The 18004-nt window shown below is 51.1% G+C and overlaps 1 protein-coding gene across 2 annotated transcripts; it reads right to left on the bottom strand.

Moving 5' to 3' along the window:
* Positions 1 to 8818: 8818 nt before the first annotated feature.
* CYB561 (cytochrome b561) lies at positions 8819 to 17305 on the bottom strand. 2 transcript variants are annotated; one of them, XM_079959346.1, is made up of 6 exons: positions 17217 to 17305; positions 12905 to 13135; positions 12309 to 12407; positions 11721 to 11824; positions 10563 to 10720; positions 8819 to 10146 (listed from the first exon to the last, which is right to left on the bottom strand). In XM_079959346.1, the coding sequence occupies exons 1-6, from the start codon at positions 17302 to 17304 to the stop codon at positions 9951 to 9953; spliced, it is 876 nt and encodes a 291-aa protein (XP_079815472.1). In that variant the 5' UTR covers position 17305; the 3' UTR covers positions 8819 to 9950. The 2 variants fall into 2 exon arrangements, with proteins under 2 accessions (XP_079815472.1, XP_079815471.1); XM_079959345.1 differs by lacking the exon at positions 17217 to 17305 and adding an exon at positions 16709 to 17191.
* Between the last annotated feature and the right edge of the window lie 699 nt (positions 17306 to 18004).

Raw genomic sequence — 18004 nt, 5'->3', positions numbered from 1 at the left:
ATGATGAGGAACCATTAACGAGTATTCTTTGGGTTCAGCAAGTCAACCAGCTACAAATTCACTTAAGAGTTATCTCATCCAGCCCACATTTTACCAGCTTCCTCTCAAGAAGAGAGCATTTGGGTCAAAATTAAGGGAGAGATGAATAACAGGGACCTCATTGTGGGAGTTTACTATAGATCCCCAAGCCAAACGGAGGACATAGATGATGCCTTCCTGGAACAGATGGCCAAGCATGCAAAAGGAAGGGAGATAGTAGTAATGGGGGACTTCAATTACCCGGATATTTGCTGGATGTCAAACTCAGCCAAGAACATAAGGTCAAACAGATTCCTCACTGGCCTTGCAGACAACTTCATTGTCCAGAAAGTGGGAGAAGCAACAAGAGGAACAGCTATTTTAGATCTGGTCCTAACCAATGTTGATGACCTGGTTAGTGGGGTAGAAGTGGAAGGATCATTAGGCGCGAGTGATCATGCTCTTCTGAAGTTTACTATACAGCGGAAAGGAGCAGCCAAGCATACTAGGACTCAATTTCTTGACTTTAAGAAAGCCGACTTAATATAACTTAGGGAAGTGCTGGGTGAGATCCCATGGACAGTAATACTAAAAGGAAAGGGAGTTCATGATGGCTGGGAGTTTGTTAAGAGGGAGATAGTAAAAGCACAACTTCAGGCAATACCAATGAGATGGAAACATGGAAGGTGCCTAAAGAAGCCAGGGTGGCTATCTAAAGAACTTTTAACTGAGTTAAGATTAAAAAAGGATGTGTACAAAAAATGGAAAAGGGGGGAAACCACCAAAGAGGAATTCAAACAAATAGCCAGCACGTGTAGACACAAAGTCAGAAAAGCTAAAGCACAGAATGAACTCAGGCTTGCTAGAGAGGTTAAAAGCAACAAAAAAGGCTTTTATGGGTATGTTCGTAGCAAAAGGAAGAACAAAGAAACAGTGGGGTCACTCAGAGAAGAAGATGGTGAAATGCAAACAGGGGACACAGAAAGGGCTGAACTCCTCAATGCCTTCTTTGCCTCAGTCTTCTCTGATAAAGAAAACAATGCCCGACCTGAAGAATTTGGAGCAAATGATTCAGCAGAGGAAACACAGCCCAGAATAACTAAGGAGATAGTACAAGAATACTTGGCTAGTTTAGATGTATTCAAGTCTCCAGGGCCAGGTGAACTGCATCCAAGAGTATTAAAAGAACTGGCAGATGTGATCTCAGAACCACTGGCAGTCATCTTTGAGAATTCCTGGAGAACAGGCGAAGTCCCGGCAGACTGGAGGAGGGCAAATGTTGTCCCTATTTTCAAAAAGGGGAAAAGAGAGGACCCAAATAATTACCGCCCAGTCAGTCTGACATCAATACCAGGGAAGATTCTGGAGCAGATCATTAAGCAAACAGTTTGTGAGCACCTAGAAAGGAATACTGTGATCACCAATAGTCAGCATGGATTTCTGAAAAATAAGTCGTGTCAGACTAACCTGATCTCGTTTTTTGACAGAATTACAAGCCTGGTAGATGAAGGGAACGCAGTGGATGTAGCCTACCTTGATTTCAGCAAGGCATTTGACAAGGTGCCCCATGATATTCTTGTAAAGAAGCTGGTAAAATGCGGTCTTGACTATGCTACCACTCAGTGGATTTGTAACTGGCTGACTGACCGAACCCAAAGGGTGCTCATCAATGGTTCCTCTTCATCCTGGAGAAGAGTGACTAGTGAGGTGCCACAGGGTTCTGTCTTGGGCCCGGTCTTATTCAACATCTTTATCAACGACTTGGATGATGGACTCAAGGGCATCCTGATCAAATTTGCAGATGACACCAAACTGGGAGGGGTGGCTAACACCCCAGAGGACAGGATCACACTTCAAAACGACCTTGACAGATTAGAGAACTGGGCCAAAACAAACAAGATGAATTTTAATAGGGAGAAATGTAAAGTATTGCACTTGGGCAAAAAAAATGAGAGGCACAAATACAAGATGGGTGACACCTGGCTTGAGAGCAGTACATGTGAAAAGGATCTACGAGTCTTGGTTGACCACAAACTTGACATGAGCCAACAGCGTGACGCGGCAGCTAAAAAAGCCAATGCAATTCAGGGCTGCATCAATAGTATAGCATCTAGATCAAGGGAAATAATAGTGCCACTGTATTCTGCTCTGGTCAGACCTCACCTGGAGTACTGTGTCCAATTCTGGGCACCACAGTTCCAGAAGGACACTGACAAATTGGAACGTGTCCAGAGGAGGGCAACCAAAATGGTCAAAGGCCTGGAAACAATGCCTTATGAAGAACGGCTAAGGGAGCTGGGCATGTTTAGCTTGGAGAAGAGGAGGTTAAGGGGTGATATGATAGCCATCTTCAAATATATAAAAGGATGTCACATAGAGGATGGAGAAAGGTTGTTTTCTGCTGCTCCAGAGAAGCGGACACGGAGCAATGGTTCCAAACTACAAGAAAAAAGATTCCACCTAAAAATTAGGAAGAACTTCCTGACAGTAAGAGCTGTTCGACAGTGGAATTTGCTGCCAAGGTGTGTGGTGGAGTCTCCTTCTTTGGAGGTCTTTAAGCAGAGGCTTGACAACCATATGTCAGGAGTGCTCTGATGGTGTTTCCTGCTTGGCAGGGGGTTGGACTCGATGGCCCTTGTGGTCTCTTCCAACTCTATGATTCTATGATTCTAAGAACATCATGAGGGACTCCATCAAAAGCCTTACTGTAATCAAGATACACTATGTCCACAGCATTGCCCTGATCCAGCAAGCCTGTAAGTCCATCAAAAAAAGAATTGAGATTGGTCTGGCGTGACATATTTTTGAGAAACCCATGCTGGGTCTTTGTAATCACAGCATCCTTTTCTAAGTGCTCATAGATTGACTGTTGAATTATCTGTTCTAGGACCTTTCCTGGTATTGATGTTATGCTCACCAGTCGGTAGTTACCTGGGTCTTCTTTTTCTCTTTTTGAAAATGGGGACATTTGACCACCTCCTCACCTAATCGCCAAGAATTCTCAAAGATCACAAAGGCTGAGATTACACCCGCAAGCTCCTTTAGTACCCTTGGATGCAGCTCATCAGGCCCTGGAAATCTGAATTCATTTAAAGTAGCTAGAGGTCCCCTTACTACCTCCTTTCCTTTCATGAGCTACAACTCCTTTTTTGCATAATTTCTTTGTCACTAGGTTGGTTATTGCGTTCCTTTTGTGTGAAGACAGAGAAAAAGTATATGTTAAGCAGTTCCGCCTTCCTCTGTCACCCAAGAGCATTGCTGTCTTCTCCATGCAAATGACCTACCACTTGCTTGTTCTTCCTCTTCCTTCGAGCATAGCTGAATAAACCTTTATTATTATTTTTAACCTCTCTTGCAAGCCTGAGCTCATACTGAGCTTTAGCCCACCAGACGTTCACCCTACATCTATTGGCTACTTGTATATACTCCTCCTTTGTGATTTCTCCATTCTTTTATATCTTATACATTCCCTTCTTAACTCTCAGTTCATCTGTAAGCTCCTTATGTAGCCACACCGGTTTCCTTAGATGCCTCCCACTTTTCTTTCTTGTTGGAAATGTCTGCATTTGGACCTTCAAAATTTCATCTTAAGGAAACTCCCATCAGTCTTGGACTCCCTTCTCTCTGAGTATTTCTGACCTTGGGATCTTACCCAGGAGTTGTTCCTGATGTTTCATTGGAGTATTGTATGAAATTTGCAGCAGGTGGGTCACTTCAAGAGTAAGCACTATATGCCTGCAGAACTCCTGACTTCACAAATATTTTGTCACAAAACCTTGGTATCACACTGCTTGAAACTTTGGGATCTTTTCCCCCTGTAATCCTTGTTCTTTCTTAATTCAGGTTATCCAGAGTTGCATGCTACATCCATTGAGAAACGGATAGGACTATGCAGAAGCTAAAACTATTCCACACTTGCAGGAGGCGCTATTAGTGCTTCTACAAAGGCAAGAGATGTCACCTTTGTTCTTAGCTCCATGATTACAGGGTGGAGAACAAAGAAGCCACCTAACATTCTTACTAAGAGGATTTCACCAAAGCCTCAGGTTGTCACAACCTATTAAGGCAAATGAAGCCTGGCATTTCACAAAAGGCAGAAACGCTTTAATTTGATTGTGAGAGATAGAATTCCTCATCTCCATGGTTTCTATTTCAGCCTAATCCTGCTCAAATGACATAAGCACTTTCATACTGGTGATTATTTCTAAATCTCTGCTCTTGACAGGGGAAACATGACATTCTCTCCCCACAGAGGAGTGACGGGAGATTTTGTGCCTGAGAGGCAGCCAAGAGAGGCGGCCAGCAGCCGGCGCCTTCTGGCTTGGGGAGTGGGCTCGACCCACAGGGCAGACAGAGGGCCGAGCCCAGGTCTCCAAAGGGCACCATCTGAGGCTGCTGCTGCTGCGCCCGACTCTTGGCTGGAGAGGCAAGGAGAGGAGTCCCGTGGCAGCCAAGACAAGCCAGACCAGCCTTGGAAGGAACCAGGCAGAAGGTCTTCCGCGGGAGCCTGTCCATGGCGAGCGGGGAGCCCGCGCGGCCTGCCTCGCCTCGCCTCCCCACGCTTGCTTAGACCAGCTCCCCGGCGGGGCGCGGGCGGGGGCCGCAGCCTTGCTTGTTCGGGGCCCGGGCCCTCCCCGACTTCTGTGGGATAACTCGGAGGAGGGACCCGCCAAGGGCGCAGCAGCAGCAGCAGCAGCGAGCTTCGCTCTCGCGAGGGGGCGAGGGGGCGAGGGGGCGAGGGACACCCGCCCCCGCCGCCGCCGCCGCCGCCGCCCCGCCATGGCGCTCCTCGCCGCCGCCGCCTCCTTCCCGCCCTTTTCAGCGCCTCAGGCGAAACGAAGAAAAGGGCGGGAAACTTGGGACGCGGCGGCAGCGCGAGAGCCGCTTCTGGCCTTCCCTCCCCCCCCCGCGCTGGCCTTTTCGGTCTCGGCGTTGGCTGCTCCGCCTGCCTGTCAACACGCGGCCCCTCCTTCGCCAGGCTGCCTGCCCAGTCAGACGCCTCTCTGAGCTGCCAGTCAGTGGGAAGGGCGTCCGCCGCCTCAGAGGGAGCAAAGGGCCGCAAAGGGCCTTCTTCGCCTGGGATTGAAATCTCTCCGCCGGCGGAGCCATTGGGCCCTCCGCTCGCTCTCCCTTGGCATTTCTCCAAAGGGGGGCCATTTCGCCTTCAGTGAGAAGTTTGGGGGGATGCTCAGTGAAATTCTTCTTAGTTTAATTGCGTGGTGTCTTTTGTTTCTGTGTGTCTTGCTTTGCAATGGCTTTGGCTACATAAATAAGCAATATCTAGGCAGAAATGAATCCTTTCTTCTGGAGGTTCATTCCTACCTCATAGGAAGTGCTTGTAAGGCCTTTGCAGTGGCTCCGGGAGGAGAGGCTTCCTTGGCTCCCAAGATGGCCTGGGGAATTTGGCCCTTCACCAGCTGCCTGCCCTGCTTGTGCCCTTTCTGGCAACTCGGATGCAGCTCAGTCCTTCGGAGGAACCAAAGGTCCTGTCTGGATTGTGGCCAGGGATCCTTCTGGGCATCGGTGCCGTGACTCTGGCTTTCAGTGCACACCAGAGGAGCAAAAAATTCCTTCCAACTAAGTTAAGTTAAGACCAACTAAGTTAGTTCTAGGTATGAGCTTTCGTGTGCATGCACACTTCTTCAGATGCACCTGTGCATGTATCTGTGTGCATGCACACGAAAGCTCATACCTAGAACTAACTTAGTTGGTCTTTAAGGTGCTACTGGAAGGAATTTTTTGTTTTGACTATGGCAGACCAACACGGCTACCTATCTGTAACTGGAACCAGAGGAGCACTCCTTGAACAGGCCTCCAATAATGGCATCTTAATGCAGGGGGAATCCATACTTTTAAAAATATCACTGGATGAGATTTCTTTTAAATACCCTGGTTCTGTGATAGGGACACAGAATTCAAGCTGAGAATACAAATCCAGTGCCTAATAATATTATAGGCATGTTGCATCTGAGTTTATCAAAGAAATGTAAGCAAGAATAGACACTGAACTTACAGTACCATCTCATGCATCTCTACTAAGAGCCAGCCTCACTGAGTTCAGTGGGGCTTAGTCCCAGGTGAAGTGTGTAGCATTTCCGCCTCAAGCCTGGCAGCAAACAAACTCTGCATCTTCTCAAAGTCCCCGAGGGGATTCCTAAGACTACTACATTCAGGTCTTCTAGGCGTTGCGCTACAAAATCCCACTTCACATAAGCATAACAATGCTGGTGGAATGAATACTGCCATCTGAGAATGCATTCATTTTTGGTACACAAAATCAAAGTTTAGTACAATGTAGTTAAACTCAGCATATCTGAGCTTTTATCTATGTGAACCAAAGTTTGTTACCTCACCCTGCCCCCAATTTCAGTGCATTGAAATAGTAAGTTTAAGCTCAGAATTTATGAACTCAAGGGGAGAAAAATTGTAAATCTGTACAATTATATCTGAGCCCCATGAATCAGACTTGTAAGAGCAATGGTGTTCTTTTAAAGCATAAGGACTTTATTAACACTCTAAAAAAGAAAGCTAAGATTTTCTGGTTTCTTGCTTAAGAAGCTAAATTGATGTCATAGATCACACAGTAAATACATCACACAGTGATGTATTCCCAACTGCTTAAGCCTCTGGACTGATGTCATGGATCACACTATGATATATTCACACAACTCAGCAGGTTTTAAAGCATTGACAATTTAACTGTACTCATTATCATTTTCCTGTCAGTAGGAGATGCAGCTTGGGGTGGATTTGTAGCAGAAAAAATGGAAGCAAAATTGTTAAGAAACTTCCCCCTCCACCATTGCCCACTGCTCAACTTCTGCTAGAAGTTTCAGCCAAGAAAGGAAGGAAGAAAAATAAAGAGAAAGAATAAGAGAATTGATGAAGGGAGGTAGTGGGAGAGGAATGGAACACCTGTGCATCCCATGTTGTTTGACTCCGATAGTCCAGTGGCTCTTCTGCCTCCTGCTTACCCTCTTGTATTCTTGCAGGTTCCTCTAGAGCACTTACCTTCAGCAAGGTAGAGGGCCACCTGAAACAGGTGGGGAAAGTCTACAGCAGCAGCTCCAGAGCAAATGCGTATATGGAGCTGGCTTCCACAGAGTGAGGTCTCCTTCCTAAAGAAAGTACGAGAGGAGTGGGGGACAAGCTCATGGAGCACCGTCCACAGCACCAGAAAGAGCCTGCATGACAGCTGACGCTTAGGTCACATGGCTATGAGCAGCCAGCAGGCAGGACAAGAGCCAGTGTGGTGTAGTGGTTAAGAGCGGTAGTCTTGTAATCTGGGGAACTGGGTTCCCATCTCCGCTCCTCCTCATGCAGCTGCTGGGTGACCTTGGGCCAGTCACACTTCTTTGAAGTCTCTCAGCCCCACTCACCTCACAGAGTGTTTGTTGTGGGGGAGGGAGGGAAAGGAGAATGTTAGCCGCTTTGAGACTCCTGAAGGGGAGTGAAAGGCGGGATATCAAATCCAAACTCTTCTTCTTCTTCTTCTCCTTTATTTTCTGCCCTTCACCCAAAGATCACAAAGCAGTTCACAATACAGGGTGCCCTAGCCTGCTGTCTTTGGTTTTCCTTTGGGTAAGGACAGTGGCCCATCAGTTTGGTAGTCAGCATGTTCCAGCATATTCAGTGCAATTAACTTCAGCCACAAAGGGCAATGAGAGACATGGGAATGATGGGGAAGCCCTATGTGCTTTACCCAAAACACTTGTTACATTATGCATCCCTTACTAACTCCATTCTTCCATGTCTCCTAACAAAGCAAAATAACACCTGTTTATCTGACTTTTGTGTTCAAATCTCAATTATCACACCACATTGAATATGCCCCAATTACCATATTTACTCGAATCTAATGCACAACTTTTTTGGCCAAATCACGTTATGAATATTTAGGTGTGCATTAGACTCGATGACACATTTACATTTGCCAGCAAATACTTTTTTTGGTTTCAAGGTTCTGAAAATTGAGGTGCGCATTAGATTCGATGGCACATTAGACTCAAGTAAATACGGTACCTCGTGCTTTGTAACCACAGTGTAACTAACATTCCCCTTTCCTGACAGTGCGACACTGTCTGAGCAGGAGTCAGGGAGCCAGACGGAAGGGAAAGACTTCAACTCAGCTCAGACTCCGCAACCCAGAAGCAAAGCAAGGCCCAGGGCTGGTGCAGATGCTGCAGGCTGACTGTGAGGGGCCACCTCCATTGCTGTCCAAGGTTCTGAACTACTAAAGAGACGTAAGCAGTAAGGTCTTGCCTGGAAGCTGGATACTTTGCTATTAAGTGTGCTGTTTCATGCCTTAATATAGAAGCCCAATCTAGGAACCGGGCTTCTTGCTTTGCCTGGTATCCTATAAGTTGGGGCTGGACACACTGGTGGCACTAGGGCACTCCAACTGTAGTGCTGAGCATTACCCTGTTAGTCTTTGTGCTTTAACCTGCGGTATGCAGGCTAGTCCTGTGCATTACACATAATACATTCTGCAGGTTGGCTACGCAGCTATGTTGTGCTTCATTTTTGCTGGGTATGAGTAACGTGTGGTCGTCACCCCAAGCATTTTTATGCCTTCAAATCCAGAAAGAGCAGCTGCCCTTGGCAGAACACAACAAAGATGCTGAAATGGCTGGGCCTCTGGTTTGTGGAACAGTTTTGGGCTTGATTTGGGACCGACTCTTGAAAGAGCTAAGCAGGACTAAGTAGCTTCATGAGTGTAGCCTGACCAGCAGCCGAGATCCAGTCCTAAAGGGCCCTGCTGAGATTTCACTGACAATTCAACTTCAAACAATTCAAGAACTTGCTGCAAATATTTATTGAAGTTCATCTCAACCACCAAACACAATATATACTGGTCAGTACACAAGAGAGTGTATTTGTATTAAGGCAAGGAGTCCCCAGGAAAATAAATAATTTCACACTTAAGATCAGTATTATCATAGTGCCTATTGAGTGCTCATGGTGGTCCTCATCCTTAGCTAAGTAATTTTTGCACAACCCCACTATTTCACCTGATGCATTCAATTCAAATACTTCCATAGGATAATGCCCCACCTTTTTCTTACAAAGATTTTGCAAACCTGCAGTATTGTATAATCTTTTTTATATAGTTGAGCCATTAGGAGAGATTAAACATCCAGGTCCCACAGAGATCTCCCAGAGCAGTTTGCGTCAGAGGAAATGCCTGCATCCAAACCCCAGAAAACAGGATAAGTGAGAGACTGTCAACTTTAGGGCTTTCTGGAGTTGGAAAAAACAAACATTTCAATCAAATATCTGCTGGTAGAGAAAGAGGAGACAGAATTGCACAAGCAACATTCTTGCCTCAGCCTCCCAGTTGTCATGCCTGATAATCACTGTGTAAACAGGAGAAACTCTTCAAATATTCAGGCTTGCTTAAATCTTTTGGACAATTAATTGAAGGAAGGTGTGTATGTCTAAAGCCTTCAGAATTTTGTTTTTTACTGATGCAGCTCTGCAAGAAGTCACAGCCTCCAGATGCACAGAATCTGCAGCTGCCCTCCCAACACCCCTGAACCCTTTTTGTGAGTGCTGTCAGCCCCCCTTCTGGGAATGGCCCCAGGGGACTCCTTGTCCTGCCACCATTAATGAACACAGAGGAGGAAGAGAGGCGCCGCTTCCAGAGCAGAAACTGGAAGTCCCTGTTAAATCCCCTCTTCACAGGGAATGTGGCACAACACCGCAGATCACAGGAGTGACCAAGGCACTGACCCCCTGTGAGCAGAGCAGGGGCAGGAGACCCCTGCTCAGAACGAGACCCTTGCAATGGCCACTGAAGGAAAAGGGATGGCAAAGAGTCCTCTGGAGAGGGCTTGCTGACACGTGGCCCAGCAGGAAAGGTGGCAGCCACCATGTTGCACGACAAGCGAGAGACACCACATGGAGACACAGGCAGGCAGCGATGGCGGCCATCATTGGGGGCTTGTTGGGCTGCCCTCTTCCGTGAGGGTCTTGAAATCCATGGACAGGGCCATCTCCTCAGCCAAGGGGGGCCTTTGCCACTCCTCCCGTGTCAAGATGTAGCCCACAATGGCCCCAAAAGCCACCAGCAGGAGGCCCAAGGTGTTGGCAAGGACTCCCTCCGGGGCAAAGGAGCTGTAAGTCTCCCTGAGCAGGAACAGAAAGATTGACATTAGCACAAGCACTTTATCTCCACCCCACAATTTCTAATTCATTCATTCATTCATTTAAGAAAAAGACAGCTCAAGGCTTTGGGCAACTCGTCTGCTGACCAGACATGTTCAGAATCTCATTCTGCCTTCCAGGCCAGAGGAGGCAATGGAGACAACACTCAGTTCCAAGCCCAGCACTGCTGCCATTTTGCAGGATGTTGATTTGAGAATATATTAACCAAGTAAACTGCACAAAGCTGTAACGAACACCCCTCCTAGGCAGTCATTTCTGCTCCATCCCTCACTTTGCAGCCCAGAATTCTGGATTTATCAGAAGGAAGCCGAGCAGAGACGGAGCCATCAGGGTGTAAGTTAAAACAGAAACACTTCCACAAAGTGGGGGCCACTCACTTGATGTTGAAGAGCAGCACCTCCAGGATCCCCAGCAGGGCAGTGGCGACGGAAAGGATGAGGAGGGCAGCCCCAAAGAAGACATGCTGCGGTTTGTATCTGCTGCGGAGCGAAAAGGAGGCTCCAGGGAAGAGGAAGAAGCTCCAGCCCAGCAGCCACTAAGGAGGAAGGGAGGCAGTACCCCAAAGTCAAGAGACAGCAGCCCACCTCGCATGGAGCCCATCCCACCCCCAGAATTGACTAAATAAGGCAAAGGGGAGGCAAAGAGGAGCCAGCCCTCAAACACTGTAAACTCCCTTTCTGCCACCGCCTTTAAGTTCTGGTGAGAGGCGGGTGGTGCCCCAGGATGAGGGGCAAAAGGTCTCCCTTCCAATTATCCACCCCCATGGCCTCCTCCTTCTGATCCCAGGAAGCCATGACTGGGGCACAAGGGCTGGCTGAAAGGCAATTCAGAGCGGCAGCCTCCTTCCTTGGAGGTTTTTAAGCAGAGGCTGGATGGCCCTCTGTCACGGATGCTTTAGCTGAGATTCCCGCATTGCAGGGGGCTGGACTACATGACCCTGGGGGGTCCCTTCCAACTCTTAAGGTTTTATGTGGTGCCACTGCAAGTGACCCCCACCCAGGAGGAATGTGGGCGCAGGAAGGACTCCCAGCAATGCAGATCAGCTGTGCTCTGGGAAAAGATGAGGATCCTGGGAGCCAAGACCCAGCTCCCCAGGCAGACAATGTCAAGAGCCCAGTGTTGTTTCTGCGGTGCAGGTGGAGCCCTCCCAGAGATCCCCCATCCAGCGCCTGGAATCAAAGCCCCCCCCTGAGATGGATGTGGGTGGCTGCTGGAAGCTCTGAAGCTGTCAGGCTGCAGCATGCAGCAAGGATGTGGCTCAAGGGTGTCCTTCCTCTACTCGCTTGTGTCCAGACAGACCCCTGGACAGCTCAAGCCCCCCTCCAAGATTGCTGAGGAATCTGGGGAGCCCCAGCACCAGATGCCGTTTCAACAGGGGAATCAGCAGCCAGAGTTTCTTCCTTTCTCTTGCTCTGATTTCCTGCCCCTCGTGCATTTCTCCCTCGCTGCTCTCTGGGGCACAGACCTGCTTTGGAAGGAGGCCAGGCAGACACCAGCCCCCTTTCTTCCTTCCTCCCGCTCTGCTTTTGCCTCACCTGCACAAAGTAGAAGCCAAAGGCCAGGATGCCACACCAGCTGTGCAGACTGTACATGTCCGGGATGCTCTGCTTCTTGTGGAATTGGAACACGGCTATCAGACCTGGAGGGAGGGAGAGGCCTCAGGTGACCCCCTGCCTTTCCCCACCATCCCAACCCTCAGGCAAAACTGCACCAGAGTGGGACCCCACTTAACATGAGGGACGAGGGATGGGGACATGGGCAGGTCCAGCTTGCCTGGGAAGAAGCACATGGGTGGAAATGGCAGGTGGTGGAGACTGTCTGTCTGTCTGGGGGAGCCCTGCTAGTTGTATTCCAATCCACATATGTGAGGAACACAGTATGCCACCTACGGCCTCGTCCACCCCAGCCTTATGTTTTTATGGGAGAAGAGGCCCAAAACATGCCCGCTTCCTCCAGCTTATTGGAGAACTCAGAGGAGCTGTGGGTTGACCCTGAGACTCAGGGAAGCCTCTGACACCCCCTTGAGCCTGGTGCCCCTCAGAGGGGCTTCCGAGAAGGCAGCAGGAGGTTGAGGCTCAAGCATATGGGGCAGATTATTCCAGCTCCCCCCCCCCAGGACTCACCAACCAGTGCAATGACCAGCGCCAGGGCATGGAGCAGTCCGTGGAGGATTTTGGTAGAGCGCTTGCTCTCATGCCGGAAGACCCGATATACCAGGAGGGCTGCAAGAGGAGAAGAGGGAGGGGAGAGGGGCAATGAGGTGTGGGGCTGGCTGAGAGGGGGGCTTGGCTCTTGCTCCCCTGGCCAGGAACTGCTCCGCTCAGACCCCACAAGTAGCGTTCTTCAGTTCTGTATTTTGTACACTTATAAATTCATAAATACATTTTTAAAAAACAAACAAACAAATAATTGAAAAGGTTTGAGGGTCTCTCAAAAGCCTGGGATTTGAATAACAGAGTAGAAGATCATCTTGTGGAGCCTTAATCATGTGGCTGAATCACCATGCGCAGACACAGTTTGTGGACCCCTGGCAGGGCAGTGCAAGATGTGCTTCTGCCTCCTTTGGGACGGGGGGGGGGGGGGCGGCACATCCTGTTCTGCCCCCTCTCCTAAATTGTGAATGCAGTTATAGCAGGGGGAGGGGTTTGAAATAAGCAGCTCCCAGTTCTCTCCCTTGGAAGGCAGTTCTCAAAAGGCCCCCCTCCCACTGCTTCCTTACCATCTCCTTGGAGAAAGACCATCCCAATGACCATGCACAGTGGGTGGGCATTGAACTGCAGCTTGGATCCATCCCAGGCAATGCCGCCTCGGTATTGGCCCATCCAGGCCCCCGTCAGGGTGATCACGGCCAGGCCCACCACCTGTGAAGCAGCCACGGCGTAGGTGAGGCCAGATGGACTGGCGCTCCTGGCCGGAGAATCCTCCATGCTGTGCTCAGCAGAGCCCGGGGCTGCCAAACAAGAGGAGCACAGCTGTCAGCAGGTAGACCCAGGGAGGGCAGGGGCTGCCTCTGGAAATCTCGGGGGAACTGGAATTTGGGGGGAGACCTGCACCCCTCCTTGTCCCACTTGGCAGCAGCACCTTGGAGTAGCTGCACCCGTCACCAGACCTTCTGTTAATTCCAGTGGCCAAAGAAGGCCCAGAGGGTGGACCAGTTACTCTATGAGCCAAAGGTGGCCCTCAAGATCTCGCTGGACTTCCAGTGGAGCCCGTTGCGATTCTTAATTATCTGTCTGCATTGTTTTAACGTGATATTTTATCTCTTTTGTAAAGCTTGCTGCACACCACTCTGGAATTTTGCACGAAGGGTGCTCTATGAATACTTTTCATACACAACTAAGACACTGGGCCAGGCTGCCTGGGGTTTCGCCTTCACCATTTCGTGGCTCTATAAGGATCAGGGAGAAGAGGAAGCTGGCATGGCCCCACTTGGCCCTGGGGCAGAGAGCCCAAGCTGAAGCTGTGGGGCAAGAGTCTGAGGCTCCTCCACCTTCTGCAACTGGGAGCTACAACTCCCATTCTCCTCGGCTTCATACAGCAATGTTTTGGGGTACCTGATGGGACCTGGAGAGTTCAGGACATCTGAGCAGGCATGAAGCACCATGTTGGGGAAGGCCACTCTGGCCAAACTCCCCCCAGGAGTCCCTCACCCCAAATGCTTGTTCCCCACCTGCATCTTCAGGTCCTTCTCTGCACTTTGACCCAGCACAGCAGAAAGGTCTGCAAACATCCTCCCCTTTAAAACAAACACAAGCCCCAGGAAAACACAAAAATGCCTTCATTGGGCCACAACCAACAATGATGATCTCCTCTCTGCACTGGGAGTTCCCAATCCAAGCAAGAGCCTCTGCTCTTGCTTGGATTGGGAAATGCAAAGTCTGACCGCCCCCCACCGCCTGCAGGCTGCCTTCCAGCTTCCCTCTTCTACTGAGTCTCCACCCAAAGATGGGGCAGGATGGAGCCTAGATGTGCTTATGGGCAGAACCAGGACTAAACCATTGAGCCTCTTGGGCTTGCTGATCAGAAGGTCAGCAGTTCAAATCCCTGCAATGGAATGAGTTCCTGTGGCCCTTTCCCAGCTCCTGCCAACCTAGCAGTTCAAAAGCATGCCAGTGCAAGTAGATAAATAGGTACCGCTGTGACGGGAAGCTAAATGGCATTTCTGTGTGCTCTGGCTTCTGTCATGGTGTCCGATTGCACCAGAAGCGGTTTAGTCCTGCTAGCCACACGATCCGAAAAGCTGTCTATGGACAAAAAGCGGCTCCCTTGGCCTGAAAGCGAGATGAGTGCCACAACCCCATAGTGTCCTTTGACTGGACTTAATCATCCAGGGGTCCTTTACCTTTATGGGCAAAACCTCAGCACCACCATTTGCTGATGGAAAAGCAGAGCCTGCAATGCCTCTGAAGAGCCTGGTGAGTTGTCCCCTAGCTGCGTTGCTGGGCTCTGCCAGGGATGTGGGTACCCTGGGGGCCTGTTCTGTTGCACAGCACACAGCTGGCCTTTGCAGCAGGGAGGAGGACAGGGCTAAGCCAATTGACTTAATCCACTTAACTGCGCTGATCTAATAAGGCCTGCAGCTCTGGCCAAGAATCGATGCAAATGTGATAAAGACACCCACTCCCACCTCAGCTTCCAGGATCCAGGCTTCTGTTGGGCACATCCTGCTCCCCAACCAGATCCCCCTCTGCCCCCCTGAGCACTTTGGAGTCTGCTGCTCCACAACAGCAAAGAGCAGGAGCTGCCATTAAAACAGATGAAAACATCTGGCTGCAGAACAGGCCTCTCTAGGGAGAGGTGCAAGACAGGGGATTCCTTTAGGCTGTGCTGACTTGCCAGGGGGAGGGGCTGCACTTTCCTCCCTGCTCTCCATAACTTGGTCTGTGGTAGAACAGCTGCTTGGCATGCAGAAGGTCATTGGCATCTCCAGGCAAGGCTGGGGAGAGACTCCTTGCCTGAAATCCTGGAGAGCCACTGCTGCCAGTCAGTGCAGACGGTACTGAGCGAGATGCAGCAATGTGTCCCACTCAGTATAAGGCAGCATTGCACGCCCCCCCCCCATGCCAGGTCCACACTGCCTGTCTCGTGAAGCTTGCCATATAAGGGATGTGCCAGGGCAGGAGGGGAGGAGGTGACTGGCAGCACCAGCCTTTAATCAGGGAGCACCTTGGTCAGGCTCAGTGCCGGGGGGGGGGGTAATAGAATGAAGTTACCAGTTGCTGCCAAGGGACAAAAAGGCAAAAATCAAAACCTCAAACCAACTTTCATACATCCCAAGTCCCTTTCCCCTGTGCCATTGTAGAGTTGAAAGGGACCCTGGGCATCATCTTCTGGTCCAAGAATGTAAGGTCTGACAAATTCCTCCCTTGCCTTGCTGACCATTTCGTTTCCCAGAAGGTGGAAGAACCAACAAAGGGATCATCTATCTTGGATCTGGTCCTCACTAATAGGGAGGAGCTGATTGATGAAGTGGAAGCACTTGGAAACTCTGAAACTTGGGTGGAAGTGATCCTCTTCTCCTGGGTTTCAGGATACAGAGGAAAGGGGAAACGAAAGGGGAGTCGGACACAGACTCTGGACTTAAGGAGCTACTGGGTGTGATCCCACCGTCAAAGAGAAGGGAGTCCAAGAAGGATTCTAAAAGGAGAAATATTGAAGGCCCAAATGCAGACAATACCAACAAGAAAGAAAAGTGGGGGGGCTCGGCAAAAATATATGTAAGCTATTTTCATACAAATTGCCCCCCAAGTCACAGCAGAGAGGTAACCCCCCCCACACACACTTTCTAGACTTCTTTTGCACAAAACCCCCAGCACTGACTTGAACATTTCAACAAATTCTGCAAATAAATAAATATTATAGGTTCCACGTTACATAAAGAAAGAACCATTAAACGCATCTTGCCCACAGGCCCCTCCTCCAGCTGTAGGATCCACTCCGAAGTGGCTGGCAGACCTGCCCTTGCCACCCAGTTCTGCCAAAGAGCCATCTGCTTCCTTGGGCGCCCCTGGCGGAAGCCCAAGCGACCCGGGTTCTGAGGGGCCAAGGCAGGCTGGGCCTGGCTCTTCCCTCCTCGGTGCCCCCAGCGCTGCCTCCGTCGCCGCGCAGTCCAGCCCCGGCAGGCAGCGCTCAGCCCGGCCAAGACCCACCTGCTGCTGCTGCTGCTGCTGCTGCTGCTGCTGCGATCTCTGCTCCGCGTCCTGAGCCCCAAAGGCGCGTCTGCCGGCCGCTCCAGAGCTCCTTGCGCAGCGGACAGACGAGGCTCCCGTTTCCTCCTCCTCCTCCGGGCAGAGCCTGGACCTCCCTCCCTCCCGCCCGCCCCCCCCGGTGCCCAGCAGCCCCCTCCGCCCCGGGCGCGCCCAGAGCGGCGGGGAGGCGAGGCTGCTCCGGACTGGGGGCCCTCACCTGCCCGCCCGCCGCCTCCTGCTCTCAGCCGGGGGAGCCTCTTGCCGGGGGCGGGCGGGATGGTCCGATTCCTCGGAGAAGGGACTGGACGGAGCCACCTGCAGCTAACATGACTCACCTTTCCTGTTCTCGCCCAGGCAGGAAGCCCGAGCAGGACGAGGGCAGAGCAGCCCCGCGGGAGGGGGCGGGAGGGGCCCCCGGCTTCCCGCGATGCCTCCGGGACCCAAGAAGGGCCGGGTCTGGAGGGGACCCCGGGGCATCTAGTCCACCCCCCCCCCCGCAGGGCAGTCCCCCTTGCTTCCAAAGCGGGGCAAGCCGGGGGGGGCAGCCTTGGAAGGGCCCCCTGCTCCGTCTGCCGAGGGCGCCTCCTTGCAGAAGCCTCCGTCTCGAGAGAGGGGCGGAGGGACAAAGAAGGGCCGCGAGGGGGGTCCTGTGTGGGCAGACGGAAGCCCATCCCGGCCGGGGGGGGGGGGAGAGAGAACTCTGGGTCGCCCCGGGGGAGGGCGAGGTTGCCCATCCCACTCCCCCCCCCCCGCCCAGACCGGAGCGACCAGCCGGGTCTTCTCTGCGGGATGCGGGGCCCCTTGGCGCTCCAGGGAGGCGCCCCTCTCCTCCCCCCCCCTCACCTGGCGGCGCCTCCGTCCCAGTCGCTGCTGCTGCGCGGCGTCCGCCTCCTCCTGCCGGCCGGGCTGGGGGGGGGGAGGCAGCTGGCATCTCCCTCCCCACCCTCACCCCGTCGCCATGGAAACGGGGGAGCTGCGGGGCGAAGGAGGAAGAGGGGCTGCAGCCAAGGGGGCCCTCCCTGCCCGTCCAGGCTGAGCAGGTGCAGGGTCGCAGGCGGGGGGGGGGCGGGCTGCCCTGAGCCCCAACAAAAGAAGCGCCTGCTCCAGCGGGGGACGAGATAAGCCCCCCCCCCATGAGGGGGTCTCCCTGCCGTCTGCACCTGGCTGGGGGGGGCTTCCCTGCTTGAGAAAGGAGCTCAGCAAGGCGCAGGCGGCCCCACAGGAAGGAACGCCCTGCCACCTTTTAGGTATCTCTTGGAAACAGTCCTTTTAAGACAGGCCACCTCAATACATTTTTGTATAGAACCACCAGCACCTACTGGCGATTTAAATGTTTCATAAATACATTAGGGGTCTCCCTCCACCCCAATTTTTAACTGGTTTTATCCAGTTCTATTTTATACAGTGTATTGTTCAAGTCGCTTTGAGATTTTCTTTGTATAAAGCCACTAAGAAACATAATAATGTCTTAGCTTCCATAGCAAATGTTTTTTAGATTATAAACTACATCTTGGGCAACAAAAGATAATATTTAGAATTGGACTGGTACTTTTGTACAGAAAGGGACTATTCACAACATGTTGCAGAAGATGTAATTAGGAAAATGCTTCTTTGAAACATAAGTTTAAGCA

Source organism: Podarcis cretensis, assembly GCF_951804945.1.
Source record: "Podarcis cretensis genome assembly, chromosome: 1".
Taxonomy (NCBI): Eukaryota; Metazoa; Chordata; class Lepidosauria; order Squamata; family Lacertidae; genus Podarcis; species Podarcis cretensis.
This window is presented reverse-complemented; position numbering and strand designations above follow the sequence as displayed.

Excerpts from the sequence above, each read along its gene's own strand:
- CYB561 (XM_079959345.1), bottom strand. The coding sequence starts at position 16,850 with ATGCCCCGGGGTCCCCTCCAGACCCGGCCCTTCTTGGGTCCCGGAGGC. Across the intron at positions 13,136-16,708 it reads CCTGGGCGAGAACAGGAAAG|CCCCGGGCTCTGCTGAGCAC; the intron begins GTGAGTCATGTT and ends CTTGTTTGGCAG. Across the intron at positions 12,408-12,904 it reads GGTCTTTCTCCAAGGAGATG|CCCTCCTGGTATATCGGGTC; the intron begins GTAAGGAAGCAG and ends CTCCTCTTGCAG.